This window comes from Mustela nigripes, chromosome 5, assembly GCF_022355385.1.
Source record: "Mustela nigripes isolate SB6536 chromosome 5, MUSNIG.SB6536, whole genome shotgun sequence".
Taxonomy (NCBI): domain Eukaryota; kingdom Metazoa; phylum Chordata; class Mammalia; order Carnivora; family Mustelidae; genus Mustela; species Mustela nigripes.
Genome location: NC_081561.1, coordinates 52,258,323 through 52,276,068, shown reverse-complemented (window position 1 = coordinate 52,276,068; position 17,746 = coordinate 52,258,323). Strand labels below are relative to the sequence as shown.

At 39.4% G+C, this 17,746-nt stretch overlaps 1 protein-coding gene across 12 annotated transcripts in view; it reads right to left on the bottom strand.

Annotated features, from left to right (window-relative positions):
* Positions 1-17,746, bottom strand: part of PKHD1 (PKHD1 ciliary IPT domain containing fibrocystin/polyductin) — a 478,342-nt gene that overhangs the window by 144,149 nt on the left and 316,447 nt on the right. For all 12 annotated transcript variants that reach the window (XM_059400266.1, XM_059400267.1, XM_059400265.1 and 9 more), the window contains 5 exons: positions 14,625-14,779; positions 13,048-13,200; positions 4,956-5,834; positions 4,112-4,280; positions 1,944-2,101 (listed from right to left, as the gene is read on the bottom strand). In XM_059400266.1, the coding sequence (XP_059256249.1) occupies positions 1,944-2,101; positions 4,112-4,280; positions 4,956-5,834; positions 13,048-13,200; positions 14,625-14,779 (1,514 nt within the window). The remainder of the gene's footprint in view (positions 1-1,943; positions 2,102-4,111; positions 4,281-4,955; positions 5,835-13,047; positions 13,201-14,624; positions 14,780-17,746) is intronic.

Sequence of the window (17,746 nt, the reverse complement as noted above, 5' to 3'; positions counted from 1 at the left end):
CCTATAAAAATATTTAAGAGAAATATGAAAAAGTGGTGAGGCATGAAATTGTATGGTAATTAAAAGACCTTTGTAGAAACTTCTGTAAATCCCAAATGCTAAAAGTAGCAGTGGTTCAAAAGGAAATAAGGTGGCTACAAGGAAAAAGAGACTGAGGAAAGTCTTGGTTCCAGATTTTCTACTATGGGTAAATCCTTAGACCCAGGACCTAAATTGAAACCTCAGTTTCTTTTACACATTCTTGAAGGGTTTGGGGCAAACAACTTTAGTATTCTCCTTAGCTATCAACAATTCATTCCCTTGATCAACCCATCAACTACTCTTCGTTGAACATTCCCCAAGTAGGCAACAATGAACAGGACAAAACTCTTGCTCTAAGTTTGCACTTTAAAAGGCAAACAGTGAATCGACCAGTAAACAAGTGTGTTTGCAATATAATTTCAAATAGTAGAACTCTGATAAAAAAGAAAGCAGGCATAGTAGAACTAGAGAATAATGGGCCCATAATTTTTTTGGACAGGGTGACCAGGGATGGCTTCTCTGAGGAGCTATCATTTGAACAGAAGGAGCAAGATCTGCAAAGAAATGAGAAAAGGAGATTTCGGGCAGAGGAAACAGCACATGCAAAGGCCAGCCCTGGGGTAGGAGTAAGCCTAGCATGTTAAAGAGATCATAAGACTATGATGAATAAGTAAAAAAGGTGTCACAGGTAGTCAGGGACCAGATTCAATAAGACTTATAGGCTTGTAGTTTGGATTTCATTCTAGGGGAATGGAAAACTATTGGAAAGTTGAAAAGATCACTCTGGCTGCCATGTGAAAAATAGATTGTGGGGTTTAAGAATAGAAGAAAGAAGCCCATTCCTTTGTTGGATGAGAGATGATGATGGTTTACAAATGAGAGAATTTATATCAGAAAAAGGAATAAAGGATCACTCCTAGATCTTTTTACTTAAATAATCTCATGAGTGATGATACCAATTACAGAGGTAGGATCAACTAGGCAAGAAGCAGGCTGGGGAGGCAGGCAGAGCTCAAGAATCCATTTAGGATATGTTGAGTCTGAAATGCTGATTGTACTTCCCAATGGAGTCAGTTGTATATATCAAACAAAAGTTCAGGGCTGGAGATATAAACTGGAAGTCATCAGTGGTAGAAGATATTTCAACCTTGAACTTAGCAAGATTAGGGAGAGAACAAAATAGATCTGAGAACATAGTCCTGGAACATTCATTCACTTAGAACTTAAAAATGGAAAGAGAGACTAGAAGAGAAGTCTGGAAAGAATCCACCACTGAGACAAAAAGAAAGGTGGGGAAATTCTTTAGATTTATGTACAACAGTGTCCACCTGACCTCAAACAGAAACTCAGAGTCCCATTGTTTGTGGGCGTAGAAGACGGATGATCTCTCCAGGGTTATGGCTATGAAAACTGGTCCCTAAATGGGCTCTGGTTGCATCAGCAAGAAGAAGGAATTTTGAGTAGAGCCCCGCCCTCCCCAAGGACAATGAACAGATAAAGGAAAGGAAGAAAACCGCATGACATCTCCTTCGCCACCCTCCCCAGACTGAGAGCCTTTCAGTCTGGAGGTAAGAGAACTGTTGACTCAGAGGACAGAGGAGCTGGTTCCCTGGCTGACTGTGGGGCAGGGAGTGGTGAGAGTACTGCTCCAGGAGCAGGTGAGCGTGCTGGTGAGAGGAAGTACTCACCTGGGGACAGAGCTGCATTGTGGGAATCTGTGCATTATACAGAGATGTAAGTGATCTTGTGGGGGGATAACAACGCTCTAATGGCATCTAAAAGCATTCCTTCAGTAGCACAGACTCCACCTGGAACTCAGTTCCTCTCCTGGTGATTCGGTTCCCACTAGAGGACCCAGCCAAACCAGCTCCTTCACAGGCATACTCCCTCTGCTGGAGGCATCAAGTTCAGATACAACTAACCTGTGTTGAAGAAGGATCCAGTCCATTCTGCCTCCATTTTAGGAAACACTGACACTGGTGGTGGCAGACCCAGGGCTCTCCCATCCAGATCCTTAAAGAGATATTTTCTTGGATTTTCACAATCTGATTCAGGGCAGACCAGCATTTCTAAACCTTTCCTGTAAAGGCAGACAGAAAGCACCTCTCTCATTCCATGATAAGCAACACAAAGAAAACAGGTATTGGAAGCACTAACATGAAAAAGAAATTCAGGATGCCTGAGTGGTTCAGGCAGTTAAGATCTGACCCTTGGTTTTGTTTTGTTTTGTTTTTTTTTTTTAAGATTTTATTTATTTATTTGACAGACAGAGAGATTACAAGTAGGCACAGAGTCAGGCAGAGAGAAGGGGGAAGCAGGCTCCCTGTTGAGCAGAGAGCCTGATGCAGGGCTAGATCCCAGGACCCTGAGATCATGACCTGAACTGAAGGCAGAGGCTTAACCCACTGAGACACCCAGGCACCCCTGACTCTTGGTTTTGACTCAAGCCATGATCTCAGGGTCTTGACGTAGAGCCCCCCATGTCAGGCTCCACACTCAGCATGGAGTCTGTCCCTCTCCCTCTGTGTCTCCCCCTCCAAATAACCAAATAAATAAAATCTTAAAGAAAAGAGAGAAAAAGAAATTCAACAGGATTTTATTACTAATAATGTGCTACACAAATACAAAATAAAACGCTATAGAAAATGTTATTTTCTCATTATATGAGCAAAAAGAAAGACATTCTTGTAACCAAATAGTCTAGATATCTGAATATAAAATCTTTGCCTCAATTGCTAATTTTGTAAGAAGCAAGATAAAATAAAATTTTCCTCTAATATCTAAAGAACATAATGTAATCATTTCTTTATGAAACTTTGGGGCCTTACAGGACTTTAAAATTATTATTATAAATATCAATTCTATTTGTGCTATATACAAACAAAGTAAAAATATATATTTTTATTTAACAAATATCTATTGAAAACCTACATTTATATGTTGGGGAATACAGTGGTGAAAAAGACAAACATGGTTCCTATACTTTCAGAACTGAGAGTCTGGCAGGTTATATAAACAAGTTATAAGCAATTATAGCATTGAATTATAGAGCATTTATTTGATTTCCCCTGGTCTAATAATTTTAGGTACCATCGGTAATAATATTAAATATTTATTGTATGCCAACCGTATGTCAAGTATTAATAATAAAAGAATCAGATGTTAATATCATTTAGCTTTATAACTATTTCATTCCATAAGTAGGACATGAACCTAAGGAAAACTGGGCAGGAGAAAAGATGACAGAATAATACAAATTGCAAAGCTCATAATGTTTGGGTACCAAAAAAATGGCTTAGGGATGGGCATTAAGAAGAGATTGGTGTTGAGCCAAACATATTATTTTCTAATTAGGGGAATTTTTCTTGATTCTTTTCTTTTTTAGCTAAAGGAGTTTTCCCTAATGTTGTGGGGAAAAGAAAGTAACCCATTATTCCTGCTCCTAACTTCCCTACTCCCTTTTATGACAAAAAGAATTCCTCATCTATTTTTCAGATCCCTGTATAAAATTCCCAGATTGCATGTTCAAGAACAATAGTTACACAGGGTCTGGCTGCCAATATCTGAGACACTTCATTCAGTGCAGGGATTCTTGGCAACAGACACAGTCTCCTTTGACTTCCTAGTCCCTACACAAGGGCTCATGAGCCTTCTTCTGAAAACTAGTGACATCATACTCCGTGGAAGATTCAAGACTTAGGGTAAATTTTTTTCCCAATGATTTTGAAAACACCCAAAGAAGTATCTCAAATAAAGATAAAACGATGAAACAACATTAGTAAAATTTGCATTCTATCACTTTTTGTTCTCTTTTTTAGCTAGAAAAAGAGAGAAATAGAGAAATAGTTCTCACGAGAAAAATAGAGTCTCTGCCTCTGCTGTAGGAAAGATTGCAAAAATCTTGTATTGAAGAGCATGAACATAGGGTAAAGAACTTGAGCCATTCAATCAATCTACCGTAGCTTTCCAGAAAAACTTACTTCTATTGACATCAATGATTTTATTCTTTTTTTTCTTAACATGTTTAAGGATTTGAGAAATTGCCAAATACTTCATAAACATAGCTTATTATAAATACTAAAACTGGTACCTAGCTTGTAAAGGAGGAAAGTAGAACTTATTTTTGTCTTTGATCTTTAGCATCTTGGTCCTCTCTGCTATTATTGGGTGCATGATTCCAGTGTTCTCCACACTGGGCAGGATGCAGACATCTAGGTCATCACTATAGCAACTCTTCACAAAACTAGAAAAGGTGACATCTGAAGAAAAAAAATTTAAGATATCATAACATTAGCTCATAGAACCTACCAACAACACATATAGATCACACAACTAAATATTCTTACACAACGCATATTTGGTAGTAAATTTAAGCTATCCATGGTATTTCCAGGAGTTAATATAAATACCAATTTATAATGTCAGTAGTTCTTTAAGACCTGGACATTGTATCAAAAGAGAAGAGTATTCCAACACATTAAAGTCTTAAGAGTAATACTTTTCATCAAAGTTTTGATCATGATCCAGTGGAGGTGAGTACAATAGCACAAAAGAGATCTGATGGAAGATTAACATCACAGGTTGTGGTATAACTGGTTCTAATCCAGGCTGCCCCATCACCTACTAAGCAACTTCAGTGAAGCACAATTTCTGCATTTGTTTTCTCATTTTCATAATAGGAAAAAAAAAACACTTGTTTTTGTCATATAACCAAATTAAATAATCACTGCGAAAGTTCTTCAACATAAATAAAGCAATGACTTTTTAAGGAGCATCTCCCTGTCATTATAAATCACCATTGTGCTTATCAATAGCCAGAAGGTTATCAATTGGACAGTAAGCACCAGACTACATCATATCCTCTTGCTGATATAATTTCTGAATGCTATTGAAGATCCTATGCACTACATTGCTTGGAAGCCAGAACCTCCTACCTTGAAGTTTCATCATTCCTGAAATTGAATGGCCATTCCTCACTCTGTGCCATGGTTCCTGAGGCCAGTGATTTGGTTTTGAGGTGAATACAGGCCACAAAATACCAACTCGACCCCCTCTTGGATTGGAAGGAGCTCGATCTGTTGATGTCAAATTGGCAGAGCGAGGCTTAACTCTGTCCTGAATACAGTCAAAAGAAGAGCTAGTGGCCACAATGACTGAATTCCTGAGTGTAACCTGTACATTTTCAGTGTGACCCTGTGGAGCAGAAGACACATACACCACTGCCAAGAGACCAATAGTATTATCCACCAGAGTGATGTTCTCCATCTCCACACTGTTCTCCACATGGAGCATAGCACCATAGTCAAAGTTCTTGAAAGCCAGGAAGCCAGAGATACCAGTACAGTGGTCAAACCCATTTTCCTTATAGAGATGAAGGCCATGAAGGCTTGAGTGGGCCACATTGTCGGACCAGAGAGCTTCAGGAGAGGAACACCTGTGGCCTCGGATGTGAAAGCCGAGTCGCTCCGATCCTGCCACAACATTGCCGTCAAGGCTGATGTCCTTTGCCTGGTTCACTTTGATTCCTGCCACCCACATGGTAGACCACGCTGATTGTGTGATCAGAACCACAAGGTTATTAGAGAGGGTAAAGTTCTGACCCTGCAAATCAATGCCATGGCCAACTGCACCAAACACCAGATTGTCCTTTAAAATGATCCCATGACTGGCAGCCACACGAATGCCCCCACCGCAGCTCTGGTGCAGAGTGGATGATATTATCCAGGTTCCTGCCGATGCATTAAGGAGTTCAACAGCTGAGTACAAAGGTGACCCAAAGTTCTGAATTTCCACATTTGAAAGTTGAAGGACACCTGCAAACAAAATGCAGATCTTCAGGTTACTTTTTCCTTCTCTACAAAAGGCAGAAGGATGGCCTGTTTACAGGCTCCGGGAGATGTAAAAAAAAAAATTAATGTAATAGTGTATTCTCAATACCAGCACTGTATTTCACATATGAGTCTCACTAACAACATAAGCACCATTTGAAATATCACATGAATGCCTGCCAGAGTTTCATGTGCAGACTGAAGGGTCTGGCAATAGGATGGAGGAGAGGAAGGACAGATAGGGAAGAGAGAGAGGCTCTGGATAGAAGCACAGTAGCTGGCAGGTTCCGTGTATATTTCTGCTGGACTAGTCAAAGCCCTGGATAAGAATGAAGGAAGTACAGGTTCCTGGCGACTCCCCTCAATGCCATGTCTCCACTCAGCAACCCCATGTGAAAGGTCTATTACCATCCCCCACAAAGATATTACAAGAAGAACTATAATGGTCATTCACATAAAACATATTTTTAAATCATTTTAAAGACCCCATAAAATCTTTTCATTTTTTGTATCCCAGCCACACTGTGGTCCTTGCCTCATTTTCAGAATAAAAAGCTTCTCTACACCTTCTACATCAGGAGAGGGTTGGAATTATTTAGTCTTACCAAGGAATGTATTTGTACTAATTTAAGTAGATATTTCAAAAATACAGTATGAACTACAGCCACTAGATTGATTTAAAAATATAATGAGCACTAATATGTCAAGTATACACTCTCAATAAAATAGATAAGAACACAATTATAGGAAAAAATGAGGTGAATTAATAACTTTAGCACCTACTTCTCACATAGCACTCATTAGGTACCAGGCACTGTTCTAAGTCATATCTCAATAATGCATGTGTGCTTGTGTATAGATGTGTGTGTGTGTGTGTGTGTGTGTATAAACTCTTAACTTCACAAAAATTCTATGAGGTAGGTATAATTATCATCCCCATTTTACAGATAAGGAAACTGAGATAGAGAAGGTTTCAGTAACATATTACACAAGAACGTAAACAAATGCATGCAGATGAAATACAATTAACCCCCGTGGAGGCATACTGTGGGGAATGGGAGATGTAGTGGAATACAGGAACAGCTTTGCATTGGCATTCAGTCTACTGGGCTACAGCTAATGTGCCAGGAATTAGTCATGTGCCCTTAGCTATGTAGGTCACAACTTTATCCCTCACGTTGCTTCTTTCTTCTTTCTTTTCTTTCTTTTTATTTTATTTTTTTAAAAATTTATTTATTTACTAGAGAGAGAGCGCACAAGCTGGAGGGACGGGGGAGAGAGAGTCAGAAACAGAGCCCTTGCTGAGCTCGAAGCCTGTGTGGGGCTCGATCTCAGGACTCTGAGAACACAACCTGAGCCAAAACCAAGAGGTGGACGCTTAACTGACTGAGCCAGCCAGTTGGCCCTTTTTTCTTTCTTTTTCTAAAGATACTGCCAAAGGTGAACTATAAAGTTATTTCTCATTAAAATTGGAGGGAGCTATAGTGTTTCAGTAATAGTATTTAAAGTTCAAAAGAGTTCAGCCTAAACCCCCACCTCCCAACTCCCTTTTCACAGAGAAGAAGCTAACACCGGGCTGCCATGAGGACCAACCATGGCCTGGAGGACAGATGAAGTGAGAGATAATGTGTGTGGGATGCCTGGGTAAGCTTAGTCTGCTGAGCACCTGCTTTTAGTTCAGGTCATGATCTCTGGGTCTTGGGATCAAGTTCCGCATAGGGCTCCTTGCCAAGTGAGGAGCCTGCTTCTCCCTCTACCCCTCCCCTTTGCTTATGTTCTCTTTCTATCTCTCTCTCTCTCTCTGACAAATAACCTTAAAAAAAAAAAAAAAGGAAGAAAGAGGATGTATGTCTTTCAGGGGTACCTGGGTGACTCAGTCAGTTAGGCCACTTACTGTGTGGACTTTGGCTCAGGTCATGGTCTGGCTTCCCGGGATAGAGCGCCATGTGGGACTCCATGCTCAGTGGGGAGTCTACTTCAGATTCTCTCCCTGTTCTTCTCCCTCTGCCCCTCCCCCCATTCATGTTCTTTCTCTCTATAAAATAAATAAATCTTATTTAAAAAAAAAGACCATGTGTGTCTTTCCTTGTAACCAGATGACAGGATTCCAATATATCTAAACTTCTCAAATGACATCTATTAAGGAGGCACTGGTAGATGGTGTAGAAATATTCACTGAATGATAAAATATCCAAAAATTTTGTCTGGTGATGACATTTTTGACAGCTCCCTCACCAATAGCACACAGCTGAAAGAGCTGTTGAACCTGTCTCTATAGAACTATGACCCAAAGGCCACACCAAACATTAGCTTCCACACGTAAGTAGCTTATTTTGTAGAATAGAAAGTGGTTCTAGAATCTCAGTCAATGTAATGTTATCAGTATTTTTTAATTTATGGGGCTTTTTAATGTCTTATACTTACATGGCTATAATTCATAGTTTTAAATCATTCAAGAACTTTTTTACTTCTGTGCATATTAACTAGTGGCTGAAAGCCAATCAATAATAGTAAATACTTAAAATGTCTTGAGCATTTAAGTGAATAATTAAACAATGATTACGTTCATGACTACTATCTTATTTCTCCTTTCAAAAATCACAATTCTAAGTAAAAATTGCTGGATATTATTGGTCTAAAAAATAATGACAGGGGCCTCCAATTTAAAAGTACGAATTGGGGGCACCTGGGTGGCTCAGTTAATTAAGCATCTGCCTTTAGCTCAGGTCAGCCTGATGCCCCACATCACGCTCACTACTCAGCAGGAAGCCTGCTTCTCCCTCTCCCACTTCCCCTGCTTGTGTTTCTTCTCTCTGTGTGTCTCTGTCAAGTGAATAAATATGAAGGAATGAATGAACGAATGTAGGAATTGTAACTCCTGGCTTGATTTTCTACCCTATAATTACTCAGCACCCATAGCCGGCATTCTTGACCTGCACTTGCTGATTCCACCCCATTTAGGCTCTAAAGTGTATTTGCAGAAAATTGCGAGGCTTCTTAATTTAGTATGGGAAACTGGATTAAATTCTAGAATGAGAGGGACATTAGTGGAAAAACTGGTAGAATATGAATAATATCATGAATTTAGTTAAGAGTAAGGCACCAATATAATCTTTTTGGTTTTGACAAATGTAACAAATATGTCTGATATTAACAAGAGAGCATGGGCAAAAGGTATACAGGAACTCTCCATACTATATTTGCAACTCTTCTCTAAATCAAAGATGATTAGCAGATTATTTAACAAAGGCTTTTAACAAAAGCCTATTTTAACAAAAATTAGCAGATTATTTAACAAGGGCTTCATGATCAGAGCTGAATTTGAATGTTAACTCTGCCACTTTCTAGCTGGGTGACTTTTCTTACTCTTCACTTTCTTCATTCCCATTTATGGAGCACTTAATACTAGGAGTTATTACACTAGAAAAACAGTGATGAAAGATCCAACCTTACCCTTAAGTTGTTCACAAGCTCATAAGTGAGTTTCAACATAAGAAGACAATTTTATTACAGACTCTGCTTCTTCATCTATAAAATGTCTCTCTCATGAAGATACTAGGATTACATGAGATAAAATAGGCATGAAAATCGGCATTAGATTGTTGGCAGGATGGCACAGGACTAGGAGACCTAAATTTTGTTTGCTCCTAGGAATTCAGCTAGATAGTAATCAAACCATTCTGAACACCCACAAACTCAGCAGGAGATCAAAGAAAAAAATAGAACCAATTCTATGAATAGAAAAGCCACCACTTTCTGGAAGGTAGGACATATGGAGAACTGAATCCAAGGTGATATATGGAAAGATAGACTGTGGGGGGAGGGGCCAGCTATCAGCAAGTGATAGAGCAGCAAAGCATAAAATCAGAACTTTTAGAAGACTGCTCCACTGAGGGATGTTGCTCCAGTGGCTAAGCGAGAAGTGGAACCATCACTGGGACAGTGTGGTCTCAGGACCCTTGGGGTCACAGAAAGACCAGCAGTGCCTGAGTGTGGCAGAGCTCCCAAGTATCAGAGGAGGGGAGCTTGTTGCAAAGATAGAGCCAAGAAGCGGGGTCTCAGCTCAAGGTTGTCATAAACCATATTCTGCAGCAGAGTTGGGACCCTACTCTTTGAGCAGGAGCCAACAAATGGCAGATCCAGGAAGACTCCCCTTCTTCCCCCAGGAGGAACAGCATGGGAGTGCACTGCAGGAATCTGTTGGGTTTAGAGGCCCCAAATGGGGCCATGTCCCAGAGAGAGAAATGCTCCATCACAGTTCAAGTGAGCTCAGAGTATGCCTGGAAAACCAGTGAAAGAGGAATGATTGACTGCTTTTCTCTGAGGGCTCAGTGAGGAATGGAACCCTGAGCTCTCAGCTTCTCCAGGGCTGGAGATTGGGAGACCACCATTTTCATTCTTATCCTCCAAAGCTGCACAGAAAACTTTGAGGGAACAAAAGCTACCAAGAGCAAACCCGAGCAGATTACTAACCCTGGCCTTATATCAGATAAGTTAGATTTTAAGCCAAAAACTACAATAAGAGGTAAGGAAGGACACTTTGTCATATTTAAAGGGTCTATCCAAGAAGAAGATCTAACAATTTTAAATATCTATGCCCCTAACATGGGAGCAGCCAATTATATAAACCAGTTAATAACAAAATCAAAGAAGCACATCGAAAATAATACAATAATAGTATGGAACTTAAACACTCCCTTCACTGAAATGGACAGATCATCTAAGCAAAAGATCAACAAGGAAATAAAGGTTTAAATGATACACTGGACCAGATGGACATCACACATATATTCAGAACATTCCATCTCAAAGAAACAGAATACGCAATCTTCTCTCTAGTGCACATGGAACATTCTCCAGAATAGATCACATCCTAGGTCACAAATCAGGTCTCAACCGGTACCAAAAAATTGGGATCATTCCCTGTATATTTTCGGACCACAGTGCTTTGAAACTAGAACTCAATCACAAGAGGAAAGTTGGAAAGAACTAAAATACATGGAGGCTAAAGAGCATCCTACTGAAGAATGAATGTGTCAACCAGGAAATTAAAGAAGAATTTTAAAAATTCATGGAAACAAATAAAAATGAAAATACAACTGTTCAAACTTTTGGGGATGTAGCAAATGTGATCCTAAGAGGAAAGTATATAGCAATACAAGGCTTTCTGAAGAAACAAGGAAGGTCTCAAATACACAACCAACCCTATATCTAAAGAAGCTGGAGAAAGAACAGCAAATAAAGCCTAAACCCAACAGAAGAGAAATAATATGCAAGCTGGTGCAGCCACTCTGGAAAACAGTATGGAGGTTCCTCAAGAAGTTGAAAATAGAGCTACCCTATGACCCAACAATTGCACTACTGGGTATTTACCCCAAAGATACAAATGTAATGATCCAAAGGGGCACCTGCACCCCCATGTTTATAGCAGCAATGTCCACAATAGCCAAATTATGGAAAAAGTCTAAATGTCCATCAGCAGATGAATTAATTAAAAAGTTGTGATATATATATATATATATATATATATATATATATATGAATATTATGCAGCCATCAAAAAGTGAAATCTTGCCATTTGCAATGATGTGGATGGAACTAGAGGGTATTATGCTAAGTGAAATAAGTAAGTCAGAGAAAGGCAATTATCATATGATCTCACTGATATGATGAATTTGATAAACAAGACAGAGGATCATAGGGGAATAGAGGGAAAAATGAAACAGGATGAAACCAGAGAGGGAGACAAACCTTATGGTTTGTTAATCCCAGGAAACAAAAAGGGTTGCCGTAGGGGAGGTCGGTAGGAGGGATGGGGTGGCTGGGTGATAGACACTGGGTATGTGTTGCGGTGAGCACTGTAAATTGTGTAAGGGGTACAGACCTGTACCCCTGAAAGAAATAATTCATTATATGTTATTTTTTTTTTAATTGGCATTAACCCTGTTCTAAAACATCCCTTCCCCTGGGATGATTTAACAATCCTGAATCAGTAATACCAGAAGTTTGGGATCCTGACAGCATGACAGTCTGGCCCTGTCTAAACTGACCTTCTATCCTGTGATGGTGTTCTAGTGCAGACTGCAGGTTTTGGTTAAAAGAGGCCCTTTTCCTAGTCCTGTTTCCAGAAGAACAGGACTCAGCCTGTGTCTCAATGCTCTAAAGCATGGCTTCTCAATCTCAACACTACTGACATTTCAGACCAGAGAATCCTTTCTTGTGGGAGGCTATCCTTGCATTGTAGGATATACTGTAGGTTCTTTAGCATCTCCTGACTAGATGCCAGAAACCCCCCAAATTGTGACAAGCAAACTGTCTCAAGATACTGGCAAAAATGTCTTTTGGGGAGAGGGGAGGAACAAAGTCACTTCTGTTGAGGACCTGTGGGACATCGGGCCTATGGAAAGAGAGCTTGTTCCATGGGCCAGAAATCCTGAACTTTTTATTTAAGTTTGGTAGGAATACTGCCCTTTACCATACTGGTAGAACAGATGTGCCAACAAAAAGTGTTTCATGTTCAATATATTTGGGAAGTAGTTAGATCCTTTATTCCAGGCCTTCTCAGAGCCTTTATTATATTCATGTACTCAGTGACTTTCTAAGATGGAGCTACAGTGATATCCTTACCCAAATATATTTGACCAAGAGATAATTTTGGAATACTATTTAAGGAATACAAGTTTAAGAACAAGTTCCTAATCAAATAATGTTACAGCATTCCAAAAGAGTTAAAGCCTGAAAGAAATGAGAAAGATTGAACTGATCCTTAAAATAGTCTAGAATATGGAAATCATTTTTATTTAAATTTATGCCATTAATTTATAGCATGAGCTGAGGCCTGCCATCAGATATAGCATGCTACTGGGAAAGAGTAATAGAAATTCAGGAAAGAGATAAAATTCAAGTGGTCATTAAATCATCTATAATTTCAAAGCAGAGGAAATTTCACATCTGCTGAAGATGTTTTCTTTGAGGTAAAAATGTGCATATGTGCTGATCGCTAGTATATTATTTTAACATCAGACTGATAATTAAGCACAGATTAGAACTCAAAATTCAGAGCTTCTCAGAGCACAAAGGAGCCATCTAATTTGAACATTTTGTTTTATACATGAAAATTCTCAGAGTTGGAATTTCTGAGTGTCCCAGATGAATAGGCTCCAATGGGTAATGGTTAGGAACTTAAAATTCCATTTACCTGAAAATTCCTCACTGCTGGACTTTCTGAAGGACCCCACAAGTAGTCTCACCCTGCATGATATATCAGGCTGGATTTGTATATTTCGGGTCAAAAGTCCAACCTCTGCAGCCAAACGAATGGATCGGCCATCCTCCATGACATGGACGCTTCCTAGGGCAATAGGAATTGGGCAAGGAAAAAAAAAAACCTTAAAAACCTATTTCGGAAATTGTCAGCTGGGGACCCAGAGAACCTGACAAATGAAAACACTCCTCTCCCCTCGGAAGTCCTACCAACATTAAGGTTGCTTTTCCTCGGGCATTCTCCACAAATGTCAGCTGAGAAATGAAAAGCTCGTTCACTTATCTCTCTTTGGGATCAGAGTGAGAGTGTTTGAGCAAGAATTCATTTCTCCTTAATAACTGTGGGTACTGGGACAAGGAAGTCAGGGCACACCCGTCCAATTAGTGGGGTCCCCAATGTCCTTCCTTAAATTCATAGGTGTGAGACTTGAGTGTTTGGCTGTACATTGTCCGTGGACCTCTCTGATGAGAGTGAAAAATCTCAGACTGACTAAGGTGGTGACAGAGCTAAAGTAGCAATGTATAGGAGTAAAGCGACAAAGAGCAGAGGCAGTGCCCTCTCAGGATGGACCCGGTCTTAAGCTCAGCCCTGCCTGAAGGAGCCTCCTCAGGGGTGGGAATGGAGTGCCCTGCAGATCTGATTCACTGCCCTCTGTTTACACCACACCTCACATCCTATGAGCAAGGACTGCTGGAGAGTTCTCCTTTTTCCTCCACTTTTTAAAAAAGAAATCGTCCTTGGAATTATTACTTAGAAACAACTTTAAACATAATCCTGTTGAATACATGTATGTTCCTCTCCCATATCAGAAACAAAAAGATATTCCCTACTCCATTTCCATGTTTTATTACTTATTAGTTAGAGTTCTTGGATTAAATATATTTATTGGACTGAACTAGGAAACTCATAGTTATTTATAATTTATGTGCAATATACTTGAACTGTGCATAGTGTATAAAAATAGTCACACTTTTTTTGTTAAAAAGGTATTTGGCTTTTTATCTTTCTTTTTTTTTTTTTTTAATAGTAGTAATAGTACAAAGTGTTAGGAAGGACACATTCCTGAGCATGGAAAAAGAAGCCATTATTTACAATAACTGCCAAATTCGAAGTGATTTCATGATTCAGTGTGCCAAGGAATGAACTGGAAATTCAGCTCCCACGAGGTTTATTGTGGCTTAGTGATGAAAGTGACCTTGAACAAGATGCTTAACCTTTCTGCTTGCTTGAACAAGATACTTAATCTTTCTGCTTGTTTCTAGACTTGCCATTATATGTAAAAAGCAAAAATTAAACTAACAAAAATTCCTTCTCATCTCAGTATAATTTAAAAGTTAGGCAATACAGTTAATGATGGGATACAGGTAAAGACTTCTAGGATGAGTTTAGGGAGCAGCAAGGTATTATCCACTCCCTCTGAACAGCCACTGGACACAAGATCCCCAGGAAGGTTTCTGAACACATTCTTTCTGGCTCAACCATTTCCCTTCCCCAACAAACCAAAGCCTTACCAACATGCCGGTGTTTGAGCTGTTCATGGATCTTAACATGGTGAGCCTGAGCTTCTTTCACAGTGAGGACCTCTGCTTCATGAGGTTCATAAGAAGAGGAGCTAAGGACGATTTTGTCATGGGGTCGCCAATCCACTGTGTCCTGTACTATAATTCTGTAACAGCACAAAAGTGTCATTAAGTCTACTGGCCGTGCAACCCAGAACACCTACTAACTCCAAAGAGAAAAGGAAATCCCCTGCAACCGCCAACTCCCACCAGATTGACTTAGAGATAACAAGTCAAGACAGAGAAAAAAGGCTTTTGTGAAAAGTTTAATTTTCATGGGGTCAATGGTCTGGCTTATGTGTATGCATCACAAGGATTACAAAGAGATTCTGTAGCCCTAAGTACAAGACAAAGAGTAAAAGTTCCAGAGTTTACTATATGCCAATGACACATGGTTTCTTAGAAAAGGCATCTTTCTCCCTGATTGGGAAACAGCTTGAAAAGTAAAAGTGGTTCAAAAGAAATCTTTTCTCACATTTTCTAAAGAACTGTTATGCCATTTTGGGGGGCAATTTATCATCGTATATTAAGGCTCCTACCTTCTTCATGGTCAGACAGATATAACATGGATCCTAGAGATGTCACTTACCAGTTATGTGACCTTAAGAAATCTCCTTGCTGAGTTTCTCATCTTCATCTGAAAAATGCCAATATTGAAAGCTTCCCTCTGACAACCCTATGTTACTGCAGGCACTAATGGGATGCATTTCTTGAGTGTGCTATGTTCCAAACACTGTTTCTACTACAATATGAAACAATGATGGTTTGTTCCTTTTCATTTTTTTAACTCACATTTAATAAAACTTCTGTTCAGTCTTTCACTGCTGCCTAGCCTTTCCTAGTGAATATGTCTGCTTTATTCTTCATTTGCAGTCATTACCAACTTCAATGGCATAAGTCTATTTTAATAACCTGCCTCTTTTGCTAATGTCCACATTTTAGCAAGCTTTGACAAGAGATTCTCCTCTACCCATAAATCTTCACCCAGGGAGTAAGTCCATGTGAAGGCTATTCAGTCATGAAACATTTATTGATTGAACAACTGGTAAGCACCAGACACTATAGTAGATGCTAGAGGCACAGTGGTAAATAAAACATATTCATTTGCATTTTTTAAAATGGCAACTTATATTTTGACTAGTAGACATCCTTAAAGAGTTCACTCCAAGGGAGATGAAATATACAGGTTTCAATATAATATTAACATAAAAAAAACCTCAAATAAATTACAGGGGATTGTTTGTGGGTCAATGGTACAAGTCTACTATGAACCAAAGATAACTAATTCATGTCTGTACACCTGAGCTTAGATGGAGAGGGAGAGTACAGAAAAAAAGACTACTGTCAATTGCTATAATTTTAATGAAAAAATTTATTCTTACCTTAGTTCCTCATTTGTCATGACATCCTACATACAGAATATTAAAGTAACTGCTAGTTTTTAAAGGCAAAGTAACTAAACTCAAAGAGAGGAAATAACAAAGGTTAACACTAGATCATGGAATGGAGCCAGAGGTTGGATTAGGACAAGGGAAGTTTAATTAAGTCCAGGTTCTTTCCACTAAATAACATTGCCTCACCTGTCTGACTCATAGTCCTTCCCCAGCTAAATGGTAAGAAAAAAAAAAAAAGAAAGAAAGAAAGAAAGAAAAAGAAATACCAGGGTGCCTGGGTGGCTCAGTTGGTTAGGCATCAACTTTGGCTCAGGTTGTGATTTCAGGGTCCTGGGATCCAGTTCTGCATTGGGCTCTGCTTTCAGAGGGGAGTCTGCTTCTCCCTCTCCTCAACCCCACCACTTGTACTCTCTCTCAAATAAATTAATAAAATCTTAAAAGACCCAATACCCCCACATCTCAGAATGATATCAAGATAATCCACAAAATTATGAAAAATCTGTGAACCATACAATGGAATACCATACAGTCATTTAAAAAGTGCATTGTAGCAGAGCATAAATTACAAAACATTGTGTTCATGATGTGCAGATTGAAAGAACAAGGATATAAAACAATATGACCAATTTGTTTTTTAAATAAAAACAATGCACGTAGAGAAAACAGAAGACAGGAAGGATGCACAGTAAAATATTAGCCCACCTATGGATGGTGAGTTTATTAGTGATTTTCACTTAAATGTAAATTTTCTAAATTAACAGATAATACATCATAGTAAGAAAAAATACTTTTTTAAAAAGAAAATGAGGTTATGAATATAAAGGCACTCCAAAGTCAATTGGCAGTACAAATGAAACTGATCCTTTCCTTCATGTTTAAGTGTCATCTGGATAATCTTTTTATTATTATCTGTACTGCTGAATAAAGTTCTTCAGATGATAGGCACTATAATGTTCTGAAAAGTTTCTTATTAAATGAGTTAAAACTCATTTCTTGTGGTCATAGGGGATTTTTAGGGCAGAGGCTTTGAGATATACGGAAAACTCTAGACTAGTGGCCACAGTATGGTCTCTGCAGGACAGAGTACAGTGCTGCCATGAGATCTTTTTCCCAGACACAGCCCATGGGGCATGCTGAGGGCTCCTTGGAACTTCCAGAGAGCTCCACCCAGGCAAGAGAGCCCCTGGCCCAGTGTTGGGTATAATGCCAGGGCCCCTCCATCTGTGTCGTAGGAGGCCTGCCCCATATTCCCTCCTGAAAGGCACAGCTTGATGGAGCCAGAGTCTGCATGGACAACCATCCCCAGCTGGTCCTACTGGGACTGGATCCATCCTCTACCCCGAAGGTTCTGGTTACAGCTGCTACTTGTACTTGTGAACAGATTTTTGTCTACACTGGGAAAAGGCATGTACAACATTGGTAGGAGATAGAGCCCACCCTCCATGCCTGTCCCAGACATTTTTTTTTAATTTAATTTTTTATTTTTTATAAACATATATTTTTATCCCCAGGGGTACAGGTCTGTGAATCACCAGGTTTACACACTTCACAGCACTCACCAAAGCACATACCCTCCCCAATGTCCATAATCCCACCCCCTTCTCCCAAACCCCCTCCCTCCAGCAACCCTCAGTTTGTTTTGTGAGATTAAGAGTCACTTATGGTTTGTCTCCCTCCCGT